The 24,947-nt window shown below is 38.8% G+C and overlaps 2 protein-coding genes across 20 annotated transcripts in view; one reads left to right on the top strand and one right to left on the bottom strand.

Annotated features, from left to right (window-relative positions):
• P2ry12 (purinergic receptor P2Y, G-protein coupled 12) overlaps positions 1–19,851 on the top strand; it is a 46,715-nt gene extending 26,864 nt beyond the window's left edge. The window contains exons 2-5 of one of the 4 annotated variants that reach the window (NM_001357008.1): positions 8,541–8,671; positions 15,839–15,903; positions 16,026–16,188; positions 17,866–19,851. In NM_001357008.1, the coding sequence (NP_001343937.1) occupies positions 17,870–18,913 (1,044 nt within the window). In that variant the 5' untranslated portion in view covers positions 8,541–8,671; positions 15,839–15,903; positions 16,026–16,188; positions 17,866–17,869 and the 3' untranslated portion in view covers positions 18,914–19,851. The remainder of the gene's footprint in view (positions 1–8,540; positions 8,672–15,838; positions 15,904–16,025; positions 16,189–17,865) is intronic. The other 3 variants (NM_001357010.1, NM_027571.4, NM_001357007.1) reach the window with 3 other exon arrangements.
• Med12l (mediator complex subunit 12-like) overlaps positions 1–24,947 on the bottom strand; it is a 313,028-nt gene that overhangs the window by 82,325 nt on the left and 205,756 nt on the right. For all 16 annotated transcript variants that reach the window (XR_003954333.1, XR_375531.4, XM_030252646.1 and 13 more), the window contains 4 exons: positions 8,292–8,439; positions 3,600–3,718; positions 2,852–2,995; positions 914–1,077 (listed from right to left, as the gene is read on the bottom strand). Coding sequence is in view for 14 of the 16 variants with exons in the window: in XM_030252646.1 (XP_030108506.1) it covers positions 914–1,077; positions 2,852–2,995; positions 3,600–3,718; positions 8,292–8,439 (575 nt within the window). In the remaining 2 variants the exon portion in view is untranslated. The remainder of the gene's footprint in view (positions 1–913; positions 1,078–2,851; positions 2,996–3,599; positions 3,719–8,291; positions 8,440–24,947) is intronic.

The following is a 24,947-nucleotide window of genomic DNA, read 5'->3' as shown; positions in this document are numbered from 1 at the left end:
ACACACCTTCTCTCACTGTAAAGCTTTTGAGGCTTGTAATATTCTACTTCTTAAGTTAGATGTACATGTAAATCAAAGAAAAGCCTCTGCAAAGTAGATGCCACTAGAGAAATACTGTTTATAAATTAAATGCATGTGTAAGGTTACAGAGGGGATGGGTGAAAACCAAGAAGACAAATGAGGAGACAGAGGAATAAAGAATAGGTTGTCTTTTTTTTTTTTTAATAAAAGGCCCTAGAAATGCAGGTGAGGAGCAGGCAACACGATGTTTGCACAGAGCTCCCTGCATTTCCCTGGCCTTTTAAGCACAGCCTCTTGCAGACAGTTCCTTAGCCCGACTTTATGAGCGACAGCAGAAGCTTTTGTCCGTTAGACACTCAGACGAACAACTTTCATGAGTCAGAAAGAAGATGGCCAAGTTTCTACAGTGCAAAGAATCCTTGCAGTGTTGCAAGGACTATGTAGTGTCTGATTGTTTTTTCAAAAGTACACTGAAAATAGATGACCAGATCCCAGTATTCACTGCTCGCAGTAAGTTGTTGGGCGGCATAAATGAGAAGAGAGCTGTGCATGACCAGGAGGTGAAGAGGAAGCCAGTAAGTAAGTAGAAAAAAAAAAAAATCAAACACACTTCCTCCATTTATATCTCTTTCTCTACAAAATATTTTGGTAAGACCATTGTTGGGATGTTTTCATTGAAACTTTAATAAGACATCTAAAACTTCAAAATGAGTGGTATCAAAACTTCAGACCAACAGTCTAAACAAAAATACTTTTTTAGAACTCAGTATAATTTTTCTCCCAAATGCACTGTATTTCACTATGAATTCTACCTTTTAGGATAAGAAAAACAAACAAACAAACAAACAAACAAACAAACAAAAAACAAAAACATTGCTACTTATATACCCACCCTTCAAACACCTGGGCTGTCTGATCAGGATTTAGGATCAGGCAACTATGGTACCGCCTGAGCACGGCCACAATGCAGACACATAGTCCTGTAGTGTAACTTCCTGCCAGGCTAGAAGACTTCAAGAGGAGCTCTGCTTCCACCACACTCAGTTCATTCAGCAGCTGCAGCAGAAGTGGGGTTGGGGGGGGGGTGAAGGGAGGGTTGGAGGGGAGGGAAGAAGACAAACAGGGAAACCGTTCAGTGAACCCCTAGTGCACATTTCCTATACGCTACGGAATCAGAAAGCACACAAGCTTTTGCTGGCATTTACTTTTAAGCCTTTACTAATTTAAACGAATGTTTTTCTGTCTAGACACCAGCATGCACCCAACCAGGATGTAGTCAGTGCTGAAACAGTCACCAAAACTTTCTGAAAGCCCAGAGCCTGGAACTAAGCGTTTAATAAACAACCCCATTCTTTATTTAATTTTTTTTCCTTTTTTTCTTTTTTTCTTTTTCATTTTGGTTGTTGTGCTTCTTTTTTTTTTTTTCCTTTCAATGCAACACAACTGATAACTATAATAACTACATTCTTATTTATAAAGCTTGGAGTAACTGTACAATAGAAAAAAATCAAACCTAATGTCTATTTATTAACACAAGGAATAAATGATCTAAAATGTGTGTAACTACAGTGGGACAAATGAAATTATAAAGAGTATTTTAACAATCATTTGTGCTTTTCACTGCTTAACTCTACTAGAGAGAATATATCATTTCCTTATTCCCAACGCAAAATAATAAGGTAACAACAACCGACACCAAAACAAAAACATCTTTCACGTATACATAGTTTTAAATAAGTTGTGTATTACTAACACCAACTATAGCTTAACAGTAAAACTATTAACTCAAAATGTCTCAAACACTTTAAAATGTACTAGGTGCTTAAAATAGTTTTGTTTTATTTGTTTTGTTTTAGGGATTTTGTTTTGTTTTGTTTTTTGGTTTTGTTTTTTTCGAGACAGGGTTTCTCTGTGTAGCCCTGGCTGTCCTGGAACTCACTCTGTAGACCAGGCTGGCCTCAAACTCAGAAATCTGCCTGCCTCGGCCTCCCAAGTGCTGGGATTAAAGGCACGTGCCACCACTGCCCAGCTTAAATAGTTTTAATGTAACAGAACTGGCACATGTTCAAAGGCATGAAGTTCCAAGAGGCCAAAGAGAGTTGGGACAGAGAAGTGATTAGGGAAAGTTAATCAGTGGGGACTAAGTTCTTACAGGAGCAAGATATCTTCACGTGTAATATGTATGGCAGGGCGGCTATAGGTAACAGGATGCACTGTACCTAGCAAACGTAGGGAAAAGGACTCTTGACAGTTTCTACCATCAAGAAATGATGTTTGAAGAATAGGTATGTTTAATTTGCTATAAGAATATACATAACATATACATGTTTTATGGCATCATATGGTATTTCATAAAACTACATTTTTGCATATTTATGCAAGTTTAAAAAATAAGAGGCTTGAGAGATGACTCAGTAGTTAAGTACCACTAGCTGCTCTTTCAGAGGACCCATGTTCAGTACCCAACACCCCCAAGATGTCTCATAAGTATCCGTAACGCCCTTCCAAGGGAGCCAATGCCCTCTTTTGAACTCTGCAGGCACCAGGCACACACATAGTGCACATCTGTAGGCAAGACACCCATGCACATAAAATAAATCTAAAAATATTTCATATAAATGTAAGCCAGGTCACAAGCTTGTAGCCTTAGGTACTTGGGGGCTGAGTAGGGTGGTCACTTCAGATGGAAAGTTCAGACAAGCTCAACAGTAAGGGATAGCCTGGTTTTTAAATCAACAAATAAAGAGTATGAAGAAGCAAGATAAACTCTAGTGTCTGGTTGGTTTGCTTTCCTAAATGTGAGAAAGGCACAGTATAGTCTCTGTGGCACCTGTATGGCAAAGTCAATCAGCCCATTGATGTTCAGCGCTGGCTCCATGAGATCAAAGATGAGCTGAATATGGTGAGCCAACGGGAGGTGATAGGATGTTCCAGACGCAAAGCTTGTGATTTGTTCCAGCACATTGTTAGAGATCTGCTCAGACAAAAGCAAGGAAAATCACACAACCAACAGTCTGGGTGAGGCTTCACTTCGATATATCACTTCGATTGTTTTCGTTTTAGGTTTTTTTCCAGCAACACATATGAATTCATGTGATTCTACTTAGAAATTAGTATTTCCGTGGAAGTCAAAACATATACAAATCAGCATTCTTACAAACATCATTTGAAAATTTCAATATAATCTAGATACTGGTGACCCCAAAGGGAAATCACTCAAAAGTGTGAGTCATCAGAAACTGACATGTTAACTGAATAACAATGGATTTCTTCTAAATTTCCCAGTATTTTAATTAAATCATCAAAAAGTTTCTCCTTCACCAATAGTGATGCTGGGTCAGCATGTTATATAATAAGTATATTAGGAATTACCTTTATGAATTAATAATTACTATAAAGCAAAAATACTTACATAATAAAAACAGGTGTTGAAGGAAACACCTAATACTCACAAATGAAGCTTGTTCTGCTTCCAAGTCTATAAGGGTCATTTGTAAAAGTTAAGGCTGGAAGTACACTGCTTGAGCTTTTAAGGGAGGAATATTCAAAGCATGTGACAAACAGCCCTGAATGGATACCTGAGATGTTACTTGATGCTGATCGAAGTATGAGAGGAGTTGGAGTTTCGTGAACACATTTTCCGGGGTTGGAAAAACTTCCTGCTTGGTCTTCCTGGCTTTCTGTCCTTCGTCCCCAACTAAAGAAACATCAGATGTATTACTTTCCATTTAAATTAATCTCTTCATATTTCTAAAGATTTTTTTGATGTGTGTGTGTGTGTGTGTGTGTGTGTGTATGTGTGTGCATGTTCACTTGTTTGTACACGTGTGTGGAGGCCAGAGGGAAATACCTGGTGTCATCCTTCAGGCAATCACACCATTGGAGTTTACCCTCTCTGATGGTACTCTACAACAGAGTCTCTTACTGGCCAAAACTCACCAAGTGAGCTTGCCTGGCTGTTTAAGGAACACAAGGGGTCTGCCTATATCCATACCTCCACAGCAATGGGATTACAACCCTGCTCCATCATGCCCAGCTATTTTTATGTGGGACTTGGAACGTTACTGAGTTACCTCCCCATCCCATCTTTATATGGGTATTTTTTACTGAAGTATGGCACAATAATAGATGAAAGCAATATATACTCTATGCATTTTGACAAACAGAATGAGATCCAAATCGTGAAATAGTACCTCAAAAGTCCACCTACCTGACTCTAATCTCCTCTCCCTCCCCAAGGGGCCAAAGGTTTGGACAGCTTCCATCGTGGGTGGGTGGAAACTTTCACTCAACACTATGTTTTAAGATAGCCTCATTATTTAGGTAATTTTAATGTGTACTAATTGTTAGTAATTTTCACATACTTTATTCCAATGCATAAAAATATGCCACTACTTATTCTTGCAAATAATGACTTGATTCTGGCTATTATAAAGTGTCTTTGCAAGCATTCATCATTAAGTAACTTTAAAGATATAGTAATGAATCACCACGGTTGGGTGGGGAACACCAAGGCCCACTGTGACTAAACAGGATACATTACAGGCTTTTTAAAAAAATATGGATTATTTATTTATTTTGTATTCATATGCACTCATCAGGGAACATTTCGGTAAACCAAGAAAAATTTAAGGGTGTTCTCTCCTCCAGACATCAAATTCAGAGGATGAGGCTTGGTAGCAAGATCCTTTGCCTTCTGAGCCATTTCACTGACTTTTAGACTCACCTCTGTACTTTTATAAATCAGTAAATATATGTATATTTTTGCTTATTTGAGGAAAACTGGTTTTCTTAACAACTAAGAGCAAAATTAAAGTCTCTGGAAACAGGATTTCATCTATGTATATACAAAGACAAATTTTTAAATGAAAGTAATGGTTGGGTTACAGTACTTCTACAGCACTGTGCGCCATCTGGTTAGAGGGAGCACTCCAACTCAGTTTCATGTGGGAATTGTTAGCTCAGAAAACAAAATGTTTCTTATTGCTCTAGAAGTTGGCAAGACTCCAAGCTCCTCCACATCAAAAGTGGACCTCCCTTTGAACAGTAAGTGAGATACAAAATCCAAGTGAGTTGTCACGTTTCTGCTTTGTACAATGGATGGTGATACCAGAATGAACAGAGTAGTAAAAAGAGCTGGTACTGGGCAGGGGAGATAGCACGGTTAGCAAATGGCTTGCCCTGCAAGCATGAGGCTCTGAGTGCGGAATCCAGAACCCATGTTTTAAAAAAAAAAAAAAAAAAAAAAAAGCTAGGCGTAGTGACACCGGCCTGCGATCACAGCCCCTGGGAGGCAGAGATGGGACAAGTCATGCTTCGCTGAGTTACAAGCCAATAAAAGACCCTGTTTCAAAGTACAAACAACACAGTGGAGGACACTAGAAGAATGACATTTGAGTTTGTTTTCTGACCCTCCATGCTCACATACATTAAGGAAGTGCTGGTAAAACACATGACAAAAACTTCCTTCTGTCATTAGACCTCCTTCTCTTCCAGCATCTATTCTCATAAGCACAAGTTAAACGTGGGATGAGGCCTTCTCTCTCACTGCTCTTATATGTATCATAAGTATAGTTGAGATACCCAAGTTTTGACTTAGTTTTCAATTCCCTAGAATCATTGCTCCAAAACTGAAAGGGTCCAACCTACTACTGTCTTGTGTTCATATTAATCATTTAGTCTCCCTTGGATCGAAATAAACACAGAAGACTTGGGGAAGTAGGCCTAGCTCAGAACTCCCAAGTGCATTTTCCTTTGCTCATTTGTATAAACAGGTTCCATTACTGAACATGTAAGGTCATAAAAGCTCAACTTGATATAACTGGGTCTTGTAACCTAGAAAGGAAACCACTGATAACTAATGATGCTTTGAAATGAAAGATTTCAGTGTCGTTTGCATAAGTAACAATACACTGGGGATATAAAGAGGTTTTGTTTTGTATTGTTTTATTCTTTTGCCCGTTTCCTTGTTTTCCTGGCATGCACCACTGCTCTTTCAATACTTAATTTTTACATAAAAAAATTAAGCCTTTAAATTCTGAAAGTATTGGCCTTTTTAGACAATGTTATAGTGAAGTTGACATGAAATTTGGCTGTTTAACTGGAAATAGTGTTTAAGCTTTAAGTTAGGGGAGCAGAGGTTGCTCAGGCAGCAGACTGTCTGCTTAGCATCACACAGGCCTGAGGTCAACCCTTAGCAGCACATAAACAGGCATGGTGGTGGGAGCCCATAATCCTAGCACATGGGAGACAGAAGCAGGGGGAAGAGACTTTCGGGTTCATCCCTCAAATTCCAGCCTGCCTGGAAAACAGAAGACTCCATCTCAAAAAGAGACAAAACATAACAACAGACTTCCAGTTACAAATCCCCTAGGGGAAGACTGGCTGGTTCTGTAAGTGTCCTAAAGGGTTCTTCAAAAGTCTAATTTTTGTTTTCTCAACATTAAAGCACATGCTAGTCCAAGGGATAGTTTCCTTTTTTCCTTTCCAATCTTCACATTGCTAAGTAAAGTAGTTGTGTGTGTGTGTGTGTGTGTGTGTGTGTGTGTGTGTGTATACAAGTTTCCTGTAGCCTCAAATACAGTTGGCTAACTTCTTGTATACAAAGTCTTAAATAATAACTTAAAATGAAGACTGTTTACCAAGTGGCTGTGCACTGTGGCTGAGATTAAATCGAGGAAGATGTCAGTTTGAAGTGGTGTTTGTGTGACTAATACTTTGAAAGCCCGCACAGTGAATATCTCTTTTGTAGTCCATACGGAAGAATATCTACTTAAGGGGTTGGCACAAAGACAAAACAAGACTAGTTTGGCATTAAAGCAAAACTGTGAAGGAAGGAAGGAAGGAAGGAAGCTTGACAGCAAGACTGCTTCTTTCCCCTTCCCACTTCCTTTGGTCTTTCTCCACCATAAACTTCAGAAATCTGCAAAGGCCCTCTACACTAATTTAGATGAATTAAGCGTGACTGTGCCTCTTATAGACATCAGCACCTCCCACCGCATTCCAACTCCCCCGAAAGCTACTTCAAATGCCCTTGGCTAGGGACTTGTGAGCCTTCCATATTCAGGCTTCTATCGCAACTTATTTCCTGTTTTCTCTGAGGGAGAAAAAAAATAGCACAAGGAGAGTTTTCTTAGACAGAGCAGTTTCTTTTTCAAGCTCAATGAGAAGAAGCCAACAGAAGACAGTTTCATTTCCCTTTCTCGGCTCTTGGTTGCTTCTTGTGGCGCTGGCATATTGAAGGTCCTAAACAGGCAAGGGAAGGGAGCCAGGGGTGGAGACAGATCACATGAGGGCAACTTCCCCACAGTGTTCTCCAAAGCCCATCCAGCAGACAGCCTGCGCTCAGGTAGGCTTACCCATGCTGATGGCAGACAAAAGTTACAATTGTTTCCACCTGTAGGGAAAAAATCTAGCATACACAAACAAGCCCTAATAATGCACCCCATTAACGTCATAAAAATGGAAAGGTTCCTAGGGGTTTCTACTCAAGTAGGAAAACCAGCTGTGAACATAGGGCAAACGCAACCCTGTCCTCCTTCATAGGAATGACCATGCTAGAGAGGGAGCGAGCAGTGGCAGGGCTAAGGTAGAAAATGATGCCATGTTTTAAACCATGATTATGAAATGACGTAAACCTTAAAGAGAGTAACTAGGCAAATATGATAATAGATAATAGATAATTATAGGACTTCAATTATGCAACACAATGACGCACTATGAGGGCCAAGCTCTGAAAGAAACAACAACAACAACAACAAAAACATGTGAGAAGAACAGGGAAAGAAAATTCCAAGTCAAAAAGATCAAATTGCCTCTTTCACTTTTCTGTGGTGACAGACTTAGCCATGGCTACTATGGCAATTAGGTTTTGGCTAATGTGGAATCAGCATCTATATGATGACCTGCCACTCATGTGAAACACAGAGCAAAAACAAATGGTGCAAAGGAAAGGTGAACTGGCTGTTTGCAGGCAGAGTATTTCTCCTCCTCGTCACTCAGAACATCACCCACAGCAATGACCATAGAAAGCTTGGCACCCAGATGACAAAGTACAAATCTCACCTGTATCTCCCTACAAAAGGCGGTCAATGCGAATGCTACTAATAATGAACGCAAGGCCTTAGAGTGTAAATGTGCCTATTCATATTTCAGTGTGACAGTCATTCATGAGAGGAAACACTGGGGACAGTGACATGGAGCGCTCTGATAAGGCCTGTGGGCAGAGGGAGCACAAACGCAATGGGAGCCAGGGCACTGAGGCGCCTTACCCCCTGATTCTGTGGTGCCCTTCTTGTTCAGGATTTTGAGGATATCTTTGGTAATCTTCTTCAGCTGATGCCTGGCTTCATCACGCTCTTTTCCGACTCCATAGAGAAGGATTGTGCGCTGGTTACATTCATGACTTGAAGATTCATCCTGAAAAACAGCAACAGCCCCTGAAACCAGTTTGCAGAGCTGGGGGTACATTTTCTTCTCCTGCACCACACTAATCACATCCTTTCCATGCCTGCTTGCAGGGGTGGCATCTACCTGCTTGGCAACTCACCTTCACCGGCACCACCCCTGTTTTTCCAGTTTGGAACATGCTAAAGTAAAATAATAACGTGCTACCCGACCTGAAGCACTTGATGTGGGCGTACCCTACAGAGTAAGTTCTGGCTGTTCAAAGACTTTTTGTTGTCGCTGTCGTCTAAATTTGACCATGGCATAAGATGATGTTACTATGTCCTTAAGGAAAATGCCATTTCCTTAGTGAGCTTGGTCTTAGATATATGGCATTAGCATGTGTTTTATAATTAGGAAAAAAAATATCTTGCTAGGACCTTCAAGCATCTTCAGAAAAAAAATGTACGACACTTACGTCAACATGACCGTATAAGGTATATTAGTATTTATTTCCAGATGACAAAAAGCAAAGTGTTGGGATCACTAGGCGTGAGCTAAGTGGCTAGGAATTCAGAATCGGAGATGATCGAGTGAGGTTTTAGACCTCGGTCTCCTCTAATGATCACTGCAAATGCAAGCACTCCTTTTTTTCCTTGTGTGAAAATAAATGACCTGAGTAATGGGCAGGAATCCAACACAGAACTCCATTTACCTTTAGCCAAATGTAAGTATCCAAGGCAGAGCCTCACTCTTATGACTGCCTTAAATCTCTCAGTGCTAATCTCTCCCTGGGATCTTTTGTTTTCCATTTTCTGAGCAAAGTTATTTACTTTTCTGTTGGACCTTTCAATATACCTCCCCCTTTGTCATTCTTTGTATAAAGCCCTCTAAAAGGCATCACCTCTTATCCTAAAGAACTCCTCCCAGGGAAAATGGATTGCATATGTTCACCATTACTGATGGCTGCAACTATAGAACGAACCCTTCAGAAGTGGGGGAGCCACAGTGACACTCACTGGTAGAACTCTGTGTGTCCTGTGAACACAGTTATCAGTACCATGCTTCTGCAGCTGAGGAAGCACCATGTCCACTCTCCAATTCTGTCAGGTTTTATATTTCCTTGAAGTACACACTTGCCTTCAGGCCCCAACTCAGTTACCCTAGTTTTATTTTTTTATATATATACAGTGCTAGAAATAATACACATATTTGCATATCCTGTTGACTTATCTTTCTCTACCCCTCTGCTAATTCTTCATGTTCCAAGTATTTACAGAGGCCTACGGAGATCCTAACAGGGATGGTGAGAGATAAAAGATCCATGTACCAATAACAACTCAAGACAGCCCCATCCCAATAGTACACCATACTTAGGGAAGAAGGAGCTTTGTAATTTATCCTAGTCATGACATTCAACAACCCCATACTCCTGAGTAATAATAAGCCTAGTACCTTGCCTCAGATCCCTCTCCTGAAAACAGTGTGATGCCACCTTCCATTTAAGGATCTGTGAGAATAAACAAGACATAACAATACACGCAATGCCCAAGAGTACTGTGTACATACAGGGTGCTCACTCTTCACATTATAGACTCCCATTCTTCCACATGCATCCAGAGTCCACACTGTTTTGCATTAGCCAATACCTCCCATAACCCACTATGCCTTTCCTGCCATCTAAGATGCATGATTTCAATGGCTGACATCTGTCTACAGGTGCAGTGTTATGGCCCCATCAATGTCCACAGCACATGGGGATTAGGAAAGGAAAGAAGAGTTTGCAGCATTCATCAGACACAATTCAGTGATTTTCTAGGTTATTGGAGAAGGGGTGGCAGGCATCAATGGCTATCTTCCTGAGTCCTCTATTTATTCTCTTTTGTAAGCACAAAGTTGGCAAGCACAGCAAGCACAAAGGAAGCCAGTAGACTAAGGAACAAACTCATGGACAGAAGACAGAGGGGAAGAAAAGAAGACAAAAATCATTGTTTTATAGGAAACAATTAGGTTGCTAAAGTGCTGAGAAGACTGAAGAAGTGAGAGACAGGTAGACAGCTCATGTCTGTGTAGTGCATTAAGTCTTAGTTGTGAGGATGAGGAACTGAAAGCAGAATTTCAGAGGCACTTGGGGAAGAGAAGAGTCAGACATTAGGGTCCAATGAGTGAACATGCATCTCTCTGAATTTCACTGATCCACTTTGAAAAAGTTGTTGGAGAAAAACCATGAAAATGTTTAGTTTTTTTTTTTTAAAAAGGAAAATGTATAGTTAATATGTATTTAGTGTGATGTAGAACCAATGCAGGTCAGAAGTGAGGCAGTAAGGGAACACTGAGTTCTGAGGGAAGTGCAAACCATCCACATCCTACAAGAACAGTAGGTAGGTAGCTAAGGTAGTGGGGAATACAAGCAAGCCATTAAATGATGCTTATGCGTGCTTCTTCATTTACTAGGATGCTCTAACCATACAAAGCCTAGAAATTAGGCAGGGAGACACAGTAATAGGAACCATCAACCAATGATCCAATAGGTAATAGAGGTAAGGAGTCAGTTTAGATGGGATGTCTTTGGGTTTTGTAGTTTGTGGTTTTTCTTTTGATTTGTTTGTTTTCATAAAAACACCTGAATGTCTCAAAAGAGGAGTTTCTCCAGACTAGTTGTGAAGATAGCACAACAGGAAGTGATGGGGTGAAGTAACGGCTACTATGACAGGAGTAAGGAACAGGGGGTGGCAGAGAGTTTACTAGAAGCTGGGCATGAAGTACAAATGAAGGGAAAAGAGAACCTTGACTTGGGTAATAAGCAGGAAATCCAGTTTCAAAGATATGACACAGATAAAGAAGTCTCCATAGAGGACATCACGTTTGCAGAGCAGATTACTGGTAAGAGCTGGGACACAATGGAGTATTGTTTCGATTAACAGGAGAGACAAGGACACTGCTTTACCCAACCACAGGGAATGGGGGAGAACAAACTAAGGAAAATAGAAGTATGGAGATGAAGAAGTGAGAAACTTCAAATTCTAATTAGCCTACTGATGTCCTTGGGCAACTGAGCCAGGAAGCACAGCCCTGATGGAGAGAGATGAAATTGAGCCACTCCAGATCAGCATGCAATGAAAAGGGAGGGATTTGCCAGGGAGAAGACCATACTGACTTAATATCAGGAAAATAGTAGTAACGATTACTGGCTTTCCACCAGCAAGGGAGAGACATTTTGAAGTTCCCAGCAGGCTAAATGATTCATTTATGTCTATTTTTTTGTACAAATAGAAAAGTGTACAAAACCTCAAACTGAATTGATCAGATAAGCAGCTCAACTTACAATTATATATTAAATACTTGCAAATGTGGCAGTGGATTTCTACTATTTCATCTTAGCATCCCCATACTGCATTCTTTGAGTAACATTAATGATCTGAGACCAGAACCAAAAATTATCCTAGTATCTGTTTCCTGAAGAGTATATTCACTGGGCATAAAAGGACCAACCGAACCTTCTACAGAAGTCCAAGTCTTTATTTTTAAGGTAAATGCTGAGAGTTTACCATGTCTCTGTTAACTGAGCTTTGATAAGAACATCCTCCAGATCAATGACTTCATTCTCTAGGCATTACATCATGCTCACAGGGACCTATCTGGCTATGAAGCTAGAAGGCTGAACCTTGAGAATCACAGCACTCTCACCCACCATAGAAAGTCTGACAGAGTCTTCTCGGGTAGACATCCTTAGGAGGAAATAATAGAGCTGGCCAAATTAAGGTCTTCTCTAAGTCACCTTGATTTCTTTAAAATAAATGTCGATAATAACTGCCAAAATATACATATTTGTGGTGTGTGTGTGTGTGTGTGTGTGTGTCTCACATTGTGTGATAATAGGGTTGAGACCAACAGAAAGATGTGTTCTGCTTCCCCTGGTCCTACTTTCTATATATATTTTTATTTATAAAGAGATTCTATGAGCAAAGAATATTAGAATTAGTGGTTATGGATAAGTCTTTGAAAAATATTCTGAGTCTGTTCCTTTCTCTGGGACACTTAGGACAGATGAGTTATTGCAATTATCCTCATAACACACTACGTAGAAGTCGCATCTTAAGATTGTATTTCTGAATATTCAAGTGGGAGCCCACCATGAACCACAGTAAATACGAACAAAGAATTAGGGACAGAGAGTAAAGCACAGCATTAGAGCATCTGTCAAGCATCTGAGAAGATCTGGGTTCAATTCCCTGTACTACATGAGTAATGTATACATTATATTCATGAATGAACAAAAAAGCAAACATCTACATCTTCAAATATAAATTATTAAAACAAATTATTAAAAACTTGCCATTGAACATGACCTCTTTCGGCTGAATCTCACTATAACCACACTAATTTGTTCAAGAAATAACTCAAATGTTTTATTCGTAGTTAGCCTTGTGCTGGAAGAGTGAATGAGTACACAGAAGGATAATGGCTGTACCATAGGACAATGTAACTGTCAGCTTCTTTTTATTGGTAACTGTTCCTAAATGGTAGTGCCCTTTCTCATAAATCAAGAAAGCAGATAACATATTTTTGAAGGAAATACCTGTTCTCCAGTAGCAGAGTCTGTGATACACTATTTCTATTCTTTCCAGCAAAGACAATGTTGGCTCTTTCTAAATATTCCCAATGCCCAAGATGACTTATTTTTGAAAGCTATTGTTTATATAACCTAAATTACTATGATCAATAAAGCTAAGCAACACTAATATATGTCCTCAATAAAAAAAATCATTGATATAAAAATAAAAGTCATGACAATTGCAAGATCCCAACTGATAATCAAATGTCCAATTAGCTCTTCATTCTCCCTCTGAAACCTAGATTTTCAAGGACCACATGCACTTCAAGGCATGGCCTCTTTGGCTTAGAGTAAGTAAGCTATGAGTTATGTATGAGCTGTAAGTTGTAAGCATAAGTAAGTCATATGCCATGTATGAGTTGAATAGATTTCAGATGAACAGGAAGTATTGCTTATCTTCAAGGGATTTGTCAAATAATTAACCATTTAAAATAAAAATTCTCCTCAATTTTCCAAATTATCTTGGTTAGAAATGATCAAATTAAATTTCATTTCCCTATAATACAGTTATAAACCGTATGTGATGATGCTGTTTACTGATGGGGGAAGATGGTGTGTCCGACTAATTATGCTATATGATAATGGAGTTTTAGGATGAGTCACTTTCTATCTAAAGCTTTCAGTTGCTTTCATGGTGGTCAAAGGGGAAATTGGCAATTGTCTACAAGGAGAAAATGTGATAAGTTCAGAAAGAGGTGTTTGTGGTTGTCACTTCAATTCTCAGGAAAGATGAAGCTAGCTTAGGTCTAAGTTTGTTTTATTCTTCAAATGCCTGCTGAGAATGTTTTAGGGATTTGAAATATATATAAATATACATATACATACACACACACACACACACACACACACACACACACACACACACATATTCTCAGTAAAGAAAGACTTAGAAATCTTGAATTGATTTTCTTTTAATGTGGGAGACTAATTCACTGAAGAAACCTGTAATTCCCCTTCAGAAGACTGGTTTCAACCGAGATCTCAGAAATACTATAAATATCCCAGAGTTTAGAATTTGTTATAAAGGCAGTTATAGTGGTTATTTGATCAAAACAGAGTGCAGCCACTTCACGAGCCATTCATCCCTCAGTCCTGGGCCCTGAAGGGGAAAGAGACTACAGAGATGGCATGAGGATGGACTCAGAGACAAGGGTGGCTCCAGAGCAGACTTTGTAGGTTTGAGTAGGGCCTCCAATTAACCTGGCTATTCTACTAAGTTCCCTTCATTCTGATGGGAAAAACTGAAGATAAAATGAGTACTAGCTAATATGATAAATGTGGGTTATTTCATGGCAGCATAAGAAATGAAATGTTGCCAATTATCGTTTTGAAGCATAAAGCTCCTTTAAAAAATATTTCAGGGGCTGGAGAGATGGCTCAGCGGTCAGGAAAATTGGCTGCTCTTCCAGAGGACCTGGGTTCATTCCCCAGTACCCACATGGCAACTCACAAATAACTATAACTCCAGTTGCAGAGTATCTGACACCTTCACACAAATATCCATGCAGGAAAAACACCAATGCACATGAAATAAAAGTAAATTATTTTTTAAAAAGTATCTCAAATATCCAAACCAACAAATAAGACAAGTTTAATTGACTGTTTATGTACAAAGGTAAAGCAGCCCATATAAACTTTCTGAAAAGTTTAAAATCAAACCAATACTTCTTTCTAGGTAAAAAATATTGCACCTACTATGTATTTGAATGTTGCTAAAGTGAATGAGATCAATAGCTTGCCCTCAAATTTTAGTGACAATAAAAGTCCAATGTCCATTTAATCAAGTGGTCAGCACTCTTTACTGTGCCTAGGCATCACATAGAAGGGAGGTTAAACACAAATGGGGGTTTCTGGTTCACAGAAACTAGGCAGTGGCCCCTAAGCATGTTTTTAAAAAAATGTTCAAGTGATGCTGAGCTTCCATGATACATCATTAAATTGATTTAATAGGTATAAACACACTCAAAATTCAGAATATATGGAATATATGTTCCAAGTAGCAGCACCTCCTCATGTGGTTTTATAGCTAACGGCCATTTCAGTTGGAAATACTGTGCTTGTGCCTTTTCTCCATCGCGGGAGCCAGAAATAGTTACGCAAATATACAGCAGTAACAAACTTAACCTACAATTTCACTCCAAGTGTATCTTGCCTTTTTCGTTTAAAAGTTAAAAACTGCATGTAATAGTTACCAAGCTGATTAATTCAATATTATCTTTAACAGTAAACTCAATTCATAAAGAAACACTGTCTGTTACCTAAGTTCTGTTCACGGAAACCATGAAGGCCGCTTCACACAATCAGCCTGGCACTGTATACAACTGTTTTTTCCCTAATGTAATTTGGGGAACTAATAATTTATAATGGGATGATGGTGTTGTTTTACCCACAAAGACAATAATCAAACCCAGATTGCAAATAATGAAATTATGAACTAGGATAAAACGAGAAGCAGAAGGCTTACCCTCCCCCCATGGGAGCACATATTTTGAGATGATACAATTACTTGTCAGACAGTGACACATCGTCCACTTTGAGCATAGTATGCTTTCAGGTGAACAGTCATCTGCGAAAGCGAGCCTGCAGCATTCTCCAGGAACACATTTAGAAGACATCCTCTCAACTTGGATTTATCATTTATGGAAAATAGCCAAACCAACCAACCAACCAACCAAACAAACAAACAAAACCCCTCTACTTTAATGATACTATTTCAAGTTTTAGAAAAAAAATTTATAAAAACAAAAACCCACAATATCTTAAATTGCTTTTTAAAAGACAACTTCTCAGCCACCTTCGCCTCAATGTTTTCTACAGAATAAAAGGAGAAGTCCTAAAAACAGACAGACTGGAGTCTGCAGAGCTCTGAATATTCACAGAAGGTAAACAATCTTCTACTGGGGGCTGTTTTCCTCCCCTCTCTGCAGACAGACACGGAGTCTGCACTGCTCTGAGCCTGCATGGAAGGTGTGCTTTCTTCCCTTCTTCCTTTCTCTTTCTCTAGAACACTCAAGGCTGCCTTGCTGAAGTCTCTGCAGAGTCTCTATCACAGAGGGCTTTGGGAACTTATGCAAGTCACTGAGAAGAAAGCAACAGATGCCAGTCTGCAAGTTCCACTAACTAGTATTCCCGGAGACACTCATATCCTTCAGATTCAGCAGAACCAGGTAATGTTGTTATATTAGCATTTAACAGAAATCTACTTATATTCTGAAAAAATATGTTATATACATATATATATTATATACACTCAAGTTTGTTCTTGAAATTGAAAGCCTTATATAGCAATTAATAAAACCAGAAGCATATGTTTGGAATGGCATTAAGTTAATTAAACCAAGATATAAGTCTCAGTGGTGTGGGAGACGAAATTCTTCAATGAAAATATGCTAAGCATGGAGAAATATTGATGCTTTGACCCTAAAATGAGAATTAAAAATAGATGAAAGGAGTGGAAACTCCCAAAGTCAAGAACATTGTTAAATGATTTGCCTACTCTACACAAGGAGCATTCTTAAGGTAGAGTGGTCAGAACTATCCAGGAAATGAGTAATTAAAAGGAACTAACAATTGCAAAGAGGTTTGAACTCAGTGGTGAACTCAGTCACTCTGAGGTGTTGGATGAGGGGCTGAGGACTGAGCTCATACTTCTGGTATTATTCTTAACTGTATCGTTTTCAGTAATTAAAGGATCCCATTGACATTAGAGGGAAGTATGTGCTATCTTCAGTTATCACGTTAAATCTCCCATGAGAGTTTTGTGGGGTTTTCAAACTGTATATTTGAATATGAGGAATCCCATTTTATGAAAAATCATTTTATTTATTTGATGGAAATTTGAAAAGTTTTAAATTTCATCTTAAATTTCAAGTTAGATACAAGACAGCCAAGTCAACTGCTCCTATTCCTTCCCCCGTCTGTTGTGTGATAATCTAGGATATCAGATAAGGATCCGATTCTGCTATTTTATTTTAGCTACCATTAAATATGCCAGGAATGATGCTCTGGCTGCCTTGAGAAATATCAAGTAATGATCACAGATAGAGAATCTATTGCCTGCATCATCATTATTACCATTTTAGGATTCACTCTGAATGATATTCAAAAACATATACAAACTTCAAATATAATGAATGAGCTGAAAATGAGAAATGCATGGGCTAAAAGCACTCTAAATCATGAGTCTCTGTGAGGCTAATATTTTATTGCATGACTGAACACAGGCAAAGATATTTCTCAATGCAAAGGAAAATTTTTTGGATTATTATTTTCTACTATTTACTATTTAATATATGAATTCATTTCCCAGAAGTGATTTTATACCAATCTCTTTGAAATTCTCCATTTATGATTCCAACTCATAATTAATCACTCCTCTATTGAATTCATCAATGATACTAAAGAGTGAAACCAGGAATATGGGCAGAGAAGGAAAGGCAGCTGTAAACAGACACAAAAGGCTACTCGGCCATGTAAAAGAAGATGCAGGGGAAATAGGCAAAGCATCACTAGAGTGCCTGTCATTAGGCTTTTCGAAATTAACACAGGGGTGCTGACACCAAGACCACAGTGTTGTAAAATACAGCCTTCAACCAAAACAAGCACAAAGCTCTCATGACATCTCACAACACACCACCTCGTTTTAAGTTGCTAGAGATGGAATTCTTGTGTAGATGAGATATTCAGGGATTCGGTTGTCTATTCACCCCTACTAACTGCCACAGTAAAGATAAAAAAAACTCAAGTTTTAAGCAACGCTGTAATTCTAAAATGTATGTATGAAGATAACAACCAAACCAATGACCTGTGATCACCCTCCCTCTCTCTCTTTCTTTCTACTACAGGACCATGGATGTGCCTGGTGTCAACACCACCTCAGCCAATACCACCTTCTCCCCTGGGACCAGCACCCTGTGCGTCAGAGACTACAAGATCACCCAGGTTCTCTTCCCATTGCTGTACACCGTCCTGTTCTTTGCTGGGCTCATCACGAACAGCTTGGCAATGAGGATTTTCTTTCAGATCCGCAGTAAATCCAACTTCATCATTTTTCTTAAGAACACGGTCATCTCTGATCTACTAATGATTCTAACTTTTCCATTTAAAATTCTTAGTGATGCTAAACTGGGAGCCGGGCCTCTGAGAACCTTGGTGTGCCAAGTTACTTCAGTCACATTTTATTTTACAATGTATATCAGTATATCGTTCCTGGGGTTGATAACCATTGACCGCTACCTGAAGACCACCAGGCCATTTAAAACGTCCAGCCCCAGCAATCTCTTGGGTGCAAAGATTCTTTCTGTTGTCATCTGGGCCTTCATGTTCTTAATTTCACTGCCTAACATGATTCTCACCAACAGGAGGCCAAAAGATAAGGACGTAACAAAATGTTCTTTCTTAAAGTCAGAGTTTGGTCTAGTTTGGCACGAAATAGTCAATTACATCTGCCAAGTCATTTTCTGGATTAATTTTTTAATTGTCATCGTTTGTTATAGCCTCATTACCAAAGAACTCTATCGGTCTTATGTCAGAACAAGGGGTTCAGCCAAAGTTCCCAAGAAAAAGGTAAACGTCAAGGTTTTCATCATCATTGCTGTATTCTTTATTTGCTTTGTTCCCTTCCACTTTGCACGGATTCCCTACACCCTGAGCCAAACTCGGGCCGTCTTTGACTGCAGTGCTGAGAACACCCTGTTCTACGTGAAGGAGAGCACCCTATGGCTGACGTCACTGAACGCCTGCCTTGATCCATTCATCTACTTTTTTCTTTGCAAGTCTTTCAGAAATTCCTTGACAAGCATGCTGAGGTGCTCAAACTCTACATCAACATCTGGGACAAACAAGAAGAAAGGACAAGAAGGTGGCGAACCAAGCGAAGAGACCCCAATGTAGAACATTACCCAAGGGGCTGCTTCAGTCTTTAATATCCAGACTGCTCCAAGGAAATCACCATACAAATATATTAACATTCACTAAAAAGAAGTTGAGTTAATGATTCTTTAAATAATCAATAAAGTAAGAAAATAATTTTTAACTACCTTTTCTGTACATATATGGGAAAAATCTTAGTCTGCAGGTGTATTTTAAAATGAACTGCATCCCATTGCTATACTGCAGGCAAACCACAAAAAAAAATCATTTATCTGATTTCTTCAAAATTAGCAACATGAAATGTAATATTCATTGTCATTTTAAAATAAATTACCAATAACAATATTATTTTTGTAATAAGTGAGAATGTATGTATGATCTGATACATCAAACACAGTAATTACCAACTTCCCATTTATAACAAGGATAACAACAAAACCAAAGGGACGTAAATCAAATGAAATGACAATGGATAAGGCCTGGATTATTGTAAATGCACATTAAGATGGTAGAGGTTTAAAAAGCGAATCTTACCATAAAGGACAGACATGATGAATAAAATTATTAACTTAACAAAAGTACACTTTCATAACATTCTAACATTAAAAATATTTACTCCTTCCTTAACACTAGAGGCAGCAATTTTACTAAGGTTCTAAGTTTACTGGGTAGAGTGTCATTATCGGTACTTATCTGCTAACTAGCTTTGAAAATGCCTGCTGCTTGAATGAACAGAACACTTCTTAATAAGAAAACATAAGCAACTACAATTACCAAATCACACATCACATCTACCAATAAGAAAGTGATTGAACTACTTGAGATTATGTTTGTAATCATGTGTATAATATTAAAATGCATTTATTCTGTATCGTTTTGTTGGAATTTCTTCATTCAAAAACTATTAGGTATAATGGTTCAACCTTCTTTGCCTCTATTAAACAGTAAATGTATTTAAGAACTATGGCCAGTACAGCTTTATTTTATATTATTTATATAGTTTCTTCAGGACAGTCATGTCCCATTTATAAGTCCTCATGTGATGATAAAAGAGTGACACATGTAGTCAGAACTCATATGTTTCATAGGTGGTATTTTTTATCTTATTTTCATTAGTCAACACAGAACTGATGTATGCTTACTGGGTATGGTGTGATACATCATTTTATGCATATAAGCAATAAGACCAAACTAGGGTCATATTTGATAGCTTTAATATAAACAAAATATCCAGTGTGTGGAAGTTCAAATCATTAGTTTCAAATATGAATGCTCCTTAGAGGGTATTTTCTGACACCGATGCAGAGGTTCACAGACAAATACATTAAGTGGAGCTTGCAGAATTCTGCAGAAGAGGAGGTAAAGGATGGTAGGAGCCAAGGAGGTGACAGATACTACAAGAAAACCTACAGAATCAACCCACTTGGGCCCATAGGTCACACAAAGATTGACCTGGCAAGCAAGGAGCCTGCAGGGGACTGGCCTAGGCCCTCTGTACATATATTACAGTTGTGTAGCTTGGTCTTCAAGTGTGACTCCTAACAGCAGGAGCAGGGGCAGTCTCTGACATCTGTTGCCTGCCTTTGGGACCCTTCCTTCCTACTGGGCTGCCTCATCTAGCATCAATAGAAGATGCTGGTAGTCTTACTGCAACTTGATAAGCCAGGGTTGGCTGACATCCATGGAGGACTCCCCTTTTCTGAAGGGAAATGGAGGAGTGACTTGGGATAGGGGATGACTAGAAGGAGAGGATGGAGGGAAAACCAGGGTTGGGATGTAAAGTAAATAAATAATTTAATTTAAAAAATAAGATTTCTCCAACTTTAGGGGGAAATTCCCAATGTCTACAGTAAGGCTTCCCAAGAACACAGCCATGCTGTGCAGACAGAATATCTAAGACTTCCATGACACAACAATAGGGCTGGCAAGGAAGATTATTCAGCCAGAATCACCTAAAACCATAGCCCTTTAAAAAAATAAGAACCTGCCAACCCTGGAATTACTACTCTAGCAACAGAAATGAAACATCAGAGACAGACCCTCTCGCCACACCTGCAGCCAATTCATAGTTTGTGAGCAATGGCCATGGTGGGATTAGTGTCACGAGTGGGAACTGAAGATATGGATACACAACAGTAATCATAAGCACCAAGAAATAGATGGATTTAGCAAAACGGGAAGAAGATTAGAAGGCGATTTCCAGAAGGAAAGTGAGTGGATAATATGAAAGTAAAAGGAATTACGTCCATACATTATAAATCTATACTTACATGGCACAGTGTATTTTACTTATAATTTTCAAATTGACTTAAAATATTTTAATAAGGATTAGAGAACTCTATCTTCAATGGGATTATACATTGATACACTCCTTATAGAAACCTTTTTGAAAATATCATATAACATTTGATACCTAACACTTGATCAAGCTATTCTTACAAATATGTTAAAACAAACATACAAGAGAACCTGAATACATATGTTCAGCAGTAACAACTCAAAAAGTCAAACAAATTAAATGTCCATCCGTAACAGCTTAACCAAAATATGGGAAAGTTGTGTTTATCATTATGATCAGTGTCTATGTATTAACATAGACTAAGACAAAAATTAACACAGACTAAAATAAGCATGAACACTTACACACTAGTATAAATATAAATGACTTCTTGCTATCTATACACTGGTGTTTAGAGTTTTCAAATAGTTGTTTTGTGTGTGTGTATGTTTTGTGTGTGTGTGTGTGTGTGTGTGTGTATGTGTGTGTGTGTGCATGTCCCCTTGTGAGTGTGGGCCTGTGTACACTATCACACACATATAGGTGTCAAAGGACAACCTCAGGTGTCAGACATCATTTGTCATTTTGTTTGAGATAGAGTCTCCTTTTTACTGCTGCATATACCAGACCAACCACTCTGCATGCTTCTAAGGAATTCTGTTTCCATATCCCCAATCTCGCAATACGAATGACAGAATTACATATACACATTACTGTGTCTACTTCTATATGGGCTCAGGAGATCTAAGTTTATTCTTCCATGCTTGTGTGGCAAGTGCTTTACCTACTGCGTCATCTCCTATGTATTTCATCTTTAAAACATATGCTTTCTTTTATGACAAAATCCTTGTAACTAAATATTAAGCATTTCAAGTATTGCTGTGAATTTATTGCCTGTTTCTGAAGAGATTTTTCTAATACTGATTTTCACTTCAGGACATCTGCTTGTAAACTACATAGTGTATTTAACTCATTATCACTTTTGGTTACCCTAATTGGAAAGTTTTAAAAAATTCACATGCTCTAAGGAAAGTACCTCAGTAGATTTCAGAGTAAATAAGAGTTCTCTCCTAGGAATATTTGAGTTCCCACTTCAACTTACATCCTTAGTGAAAATGAAAGCAAACATCTCAACATTTCTAATGTTATTATATGATGCATGTTAACTACATCACCAGAAGTCCCTTTGCTCTTTGCCTTGATCCAGCTCAGGAATCCTGGAGGTCTAGCAAAGGAAGTAGGTGTAGGCAACTTCCATTACAGACCAGTTTGTCCCATCTGACCATACTGGTTGGACAATTTACAAATTTAACCTTAGACCTGAGTGTGTACCAGACAGAACTGAGTGTCCGTTCAGCTTCTTTTTCCTGTATCAATCATTGACTCTTGGCATAAGGACTTCAGGATGAAGTGAACCACTCCAGCTGCTCTCTCAGGGGTGTGGTGGGGTTGGGACAAGGCAGGCTCTAAGTGCAAATTCTAGGGCCAGTGGTGAGTTAGTGGTGGTCTCTATTAACACTATTTTGGGAAGGTGCTTAATTTCTTCATTTTGATTTTCACATCTAAAATAAGACTGGACTATGTTGTTATTGTAAGGGCTGTGATAACATAGTTACCTATAATACCATAGCTATTTTTATTTTATTACTTTGAGTCTATTCTTAGTGCATATTAGAATTCCAGTCTTTAATTTATTCCAGTCTTTAAATTATTCAGCAGGCTCCTAAACACTGAAACTTTTCAATGCATGGGGTTTTTTTGTTTGTTTGTTTGTTTGTTTGTTTTTGTTTGTTTTTTGTTTTTTAGTTCTTCCTTCCCGGCCTTCGTGAACTAATAAGCCCACAGTATTCCTATTTTCTTTTTCATTGACTGAGGAAGCTCGCATGACATCGTCCATGACAGGCCTCACTGTGAGCATATGATGGACGTTCTTTTACCCCTAACTATATGAAAAGGACACTGTTGTGTATTTCATCATAAAAAGGGGGCAAGTATTTCAGAGTGAGTATAAATAACTTCCCAAATGAGGGGAACAAAAAGCGACAGGTGGACAAGCCCTTGGAGCTACGGCCCGCAGCTTGGAGATGGCACTTCCACACAGGCCTAGGGAGCAGCGTGCAGAGAGGCCCTTCCAAGAGGAACAGGCTTTCCAACAAATATCAGCTAAGGAACTTACCAAGGGGAGCTCTCATTTAACAAGTGTGTAGTAGTTATGAAGATGACTCAGCTAGAGAAGACCAACCATGACCATGCAGAGCTCAATCCATGAAACCCACATGTTGGAAAGATATAACTAACCCACTGAAGGAAAACACACACACACATACACACACACTCACACACTCACAATAAATATGTATTTCACAACCAAAAGAATGTACCTTTGTGACCCTAGAAATGTCCATTGCTGATCAGTTCCTCTTTTCAAAGTTTCCCACATTTGGCATTTTGAAATTTGACCAAAATGTGATTTCTACTTCTCATATTATGAAATTATCCTGTACAGAATTTCCCTTGTTTAAAGTAAAAATTTCCAGACCTTCAATGTTATATTGGATTGGGGGCTATTGAGAAATTTAAAATTGACTGTGTTTATGGTTAAAATTAACAATAAACCTACTTTAAAATATTGATTTTGCTAGGTTTTTATCCTCTTATAAAGCAAAAGGATATATATTTAAGTTAAGGGGCATTACATCAGTAAATCCTAACATATTTTAGCCAAAAAGAAAATTTTTACAATGTGCCATTTATTCCCTAGAGTTAACCAACGTTCCCTGGAAACACAGTACATTTCATTTTAAAATGTTCAAATGTGGAATCAATGGATTCCAAATTCTCAACCAAGTAATATAGGAATTACTAGTTAGCCAAACCCTGAAGACGGTCCATCTCTACGGTAAGCGCGTGGCAAGAACGGTGAAGTGAAACTTGCCATAGAGAACCACACATCCTCCCCAGGATCATCTGATTTCCTCTTTCCCTTCATCTGTCGGGCAGGGAAGCAGACTGTCACACATTGTAACTTTCTGCACACTCCCTGAGATTTAAAACGAAACACTGTACCAATCTGAGGCCAGCCCTGATTCAAAACTTCTCTAAGTCTCAAGAATGGAGGTGGTTTCCCAAAAGGGCTTCCTAAAAGTGCCACACTGTAGCTCCACTCAAACTGGGCAATTCAAGGAACCCAAGCAATGAGCGGCTGGCATGTTTAGCTTTCACTGATGTGCCCTGGGTCGGTCCATCGGTCCCCCTCCCCCACACTCCTATGAAGTAGATGATGATTTCAAACTTGCTACATGAGAGAATGAGGTATATAGCTCTTAAAACATTTGTTTAAACATAATACCGAATAATGCAGAGGTCCAGGAATAATAGCTACCACTTCTTGGGAAATGTGACTCATAATCTGCCACAGATCTAGGGATCAAAAGACTAACAGCAATGTCTGAAGAAAGGAAACAAAGCAAAACAAACAAGCAACCAACAACCAAAGCCTAGCCTTAGACATACAAACTTCTTGCACGCCCAGGCTGTAAGGGACAGAAGATGATTTGATTTTCAGATCAAGTCTTCTCCTCCTACTTGATTGTAATTTCATACTATTTTCTTCATCATTTTAACTCCTACTATTACATATGAAGTATTCAATAAGGTCGCTGAATGTGAATAATAAAAAGTAAAACACTGGGCCTAGAGAAATAGTTCGGCGGTTAAAGGGATTTTCCTGGCACCCACTCCAGGCAGCTCACAGTCACCTTGGACCCCAGCTCCAGG

Source organism: Mus musculus, chromosome 3 (genome assembly GCF_000001635.26).
Source record: "Mus musculus strain C57BL/6J chromosome 3, GRCm38.p6 C57BL/6J".
NCBI lineage: Eukaryota > Metazoa > Chordata > Mammalia > Rodentia > Muridae > Mus > Mus musculus.
This window is presented reverse-complemented; position numbering and strand designations above follow the sequence as displayed.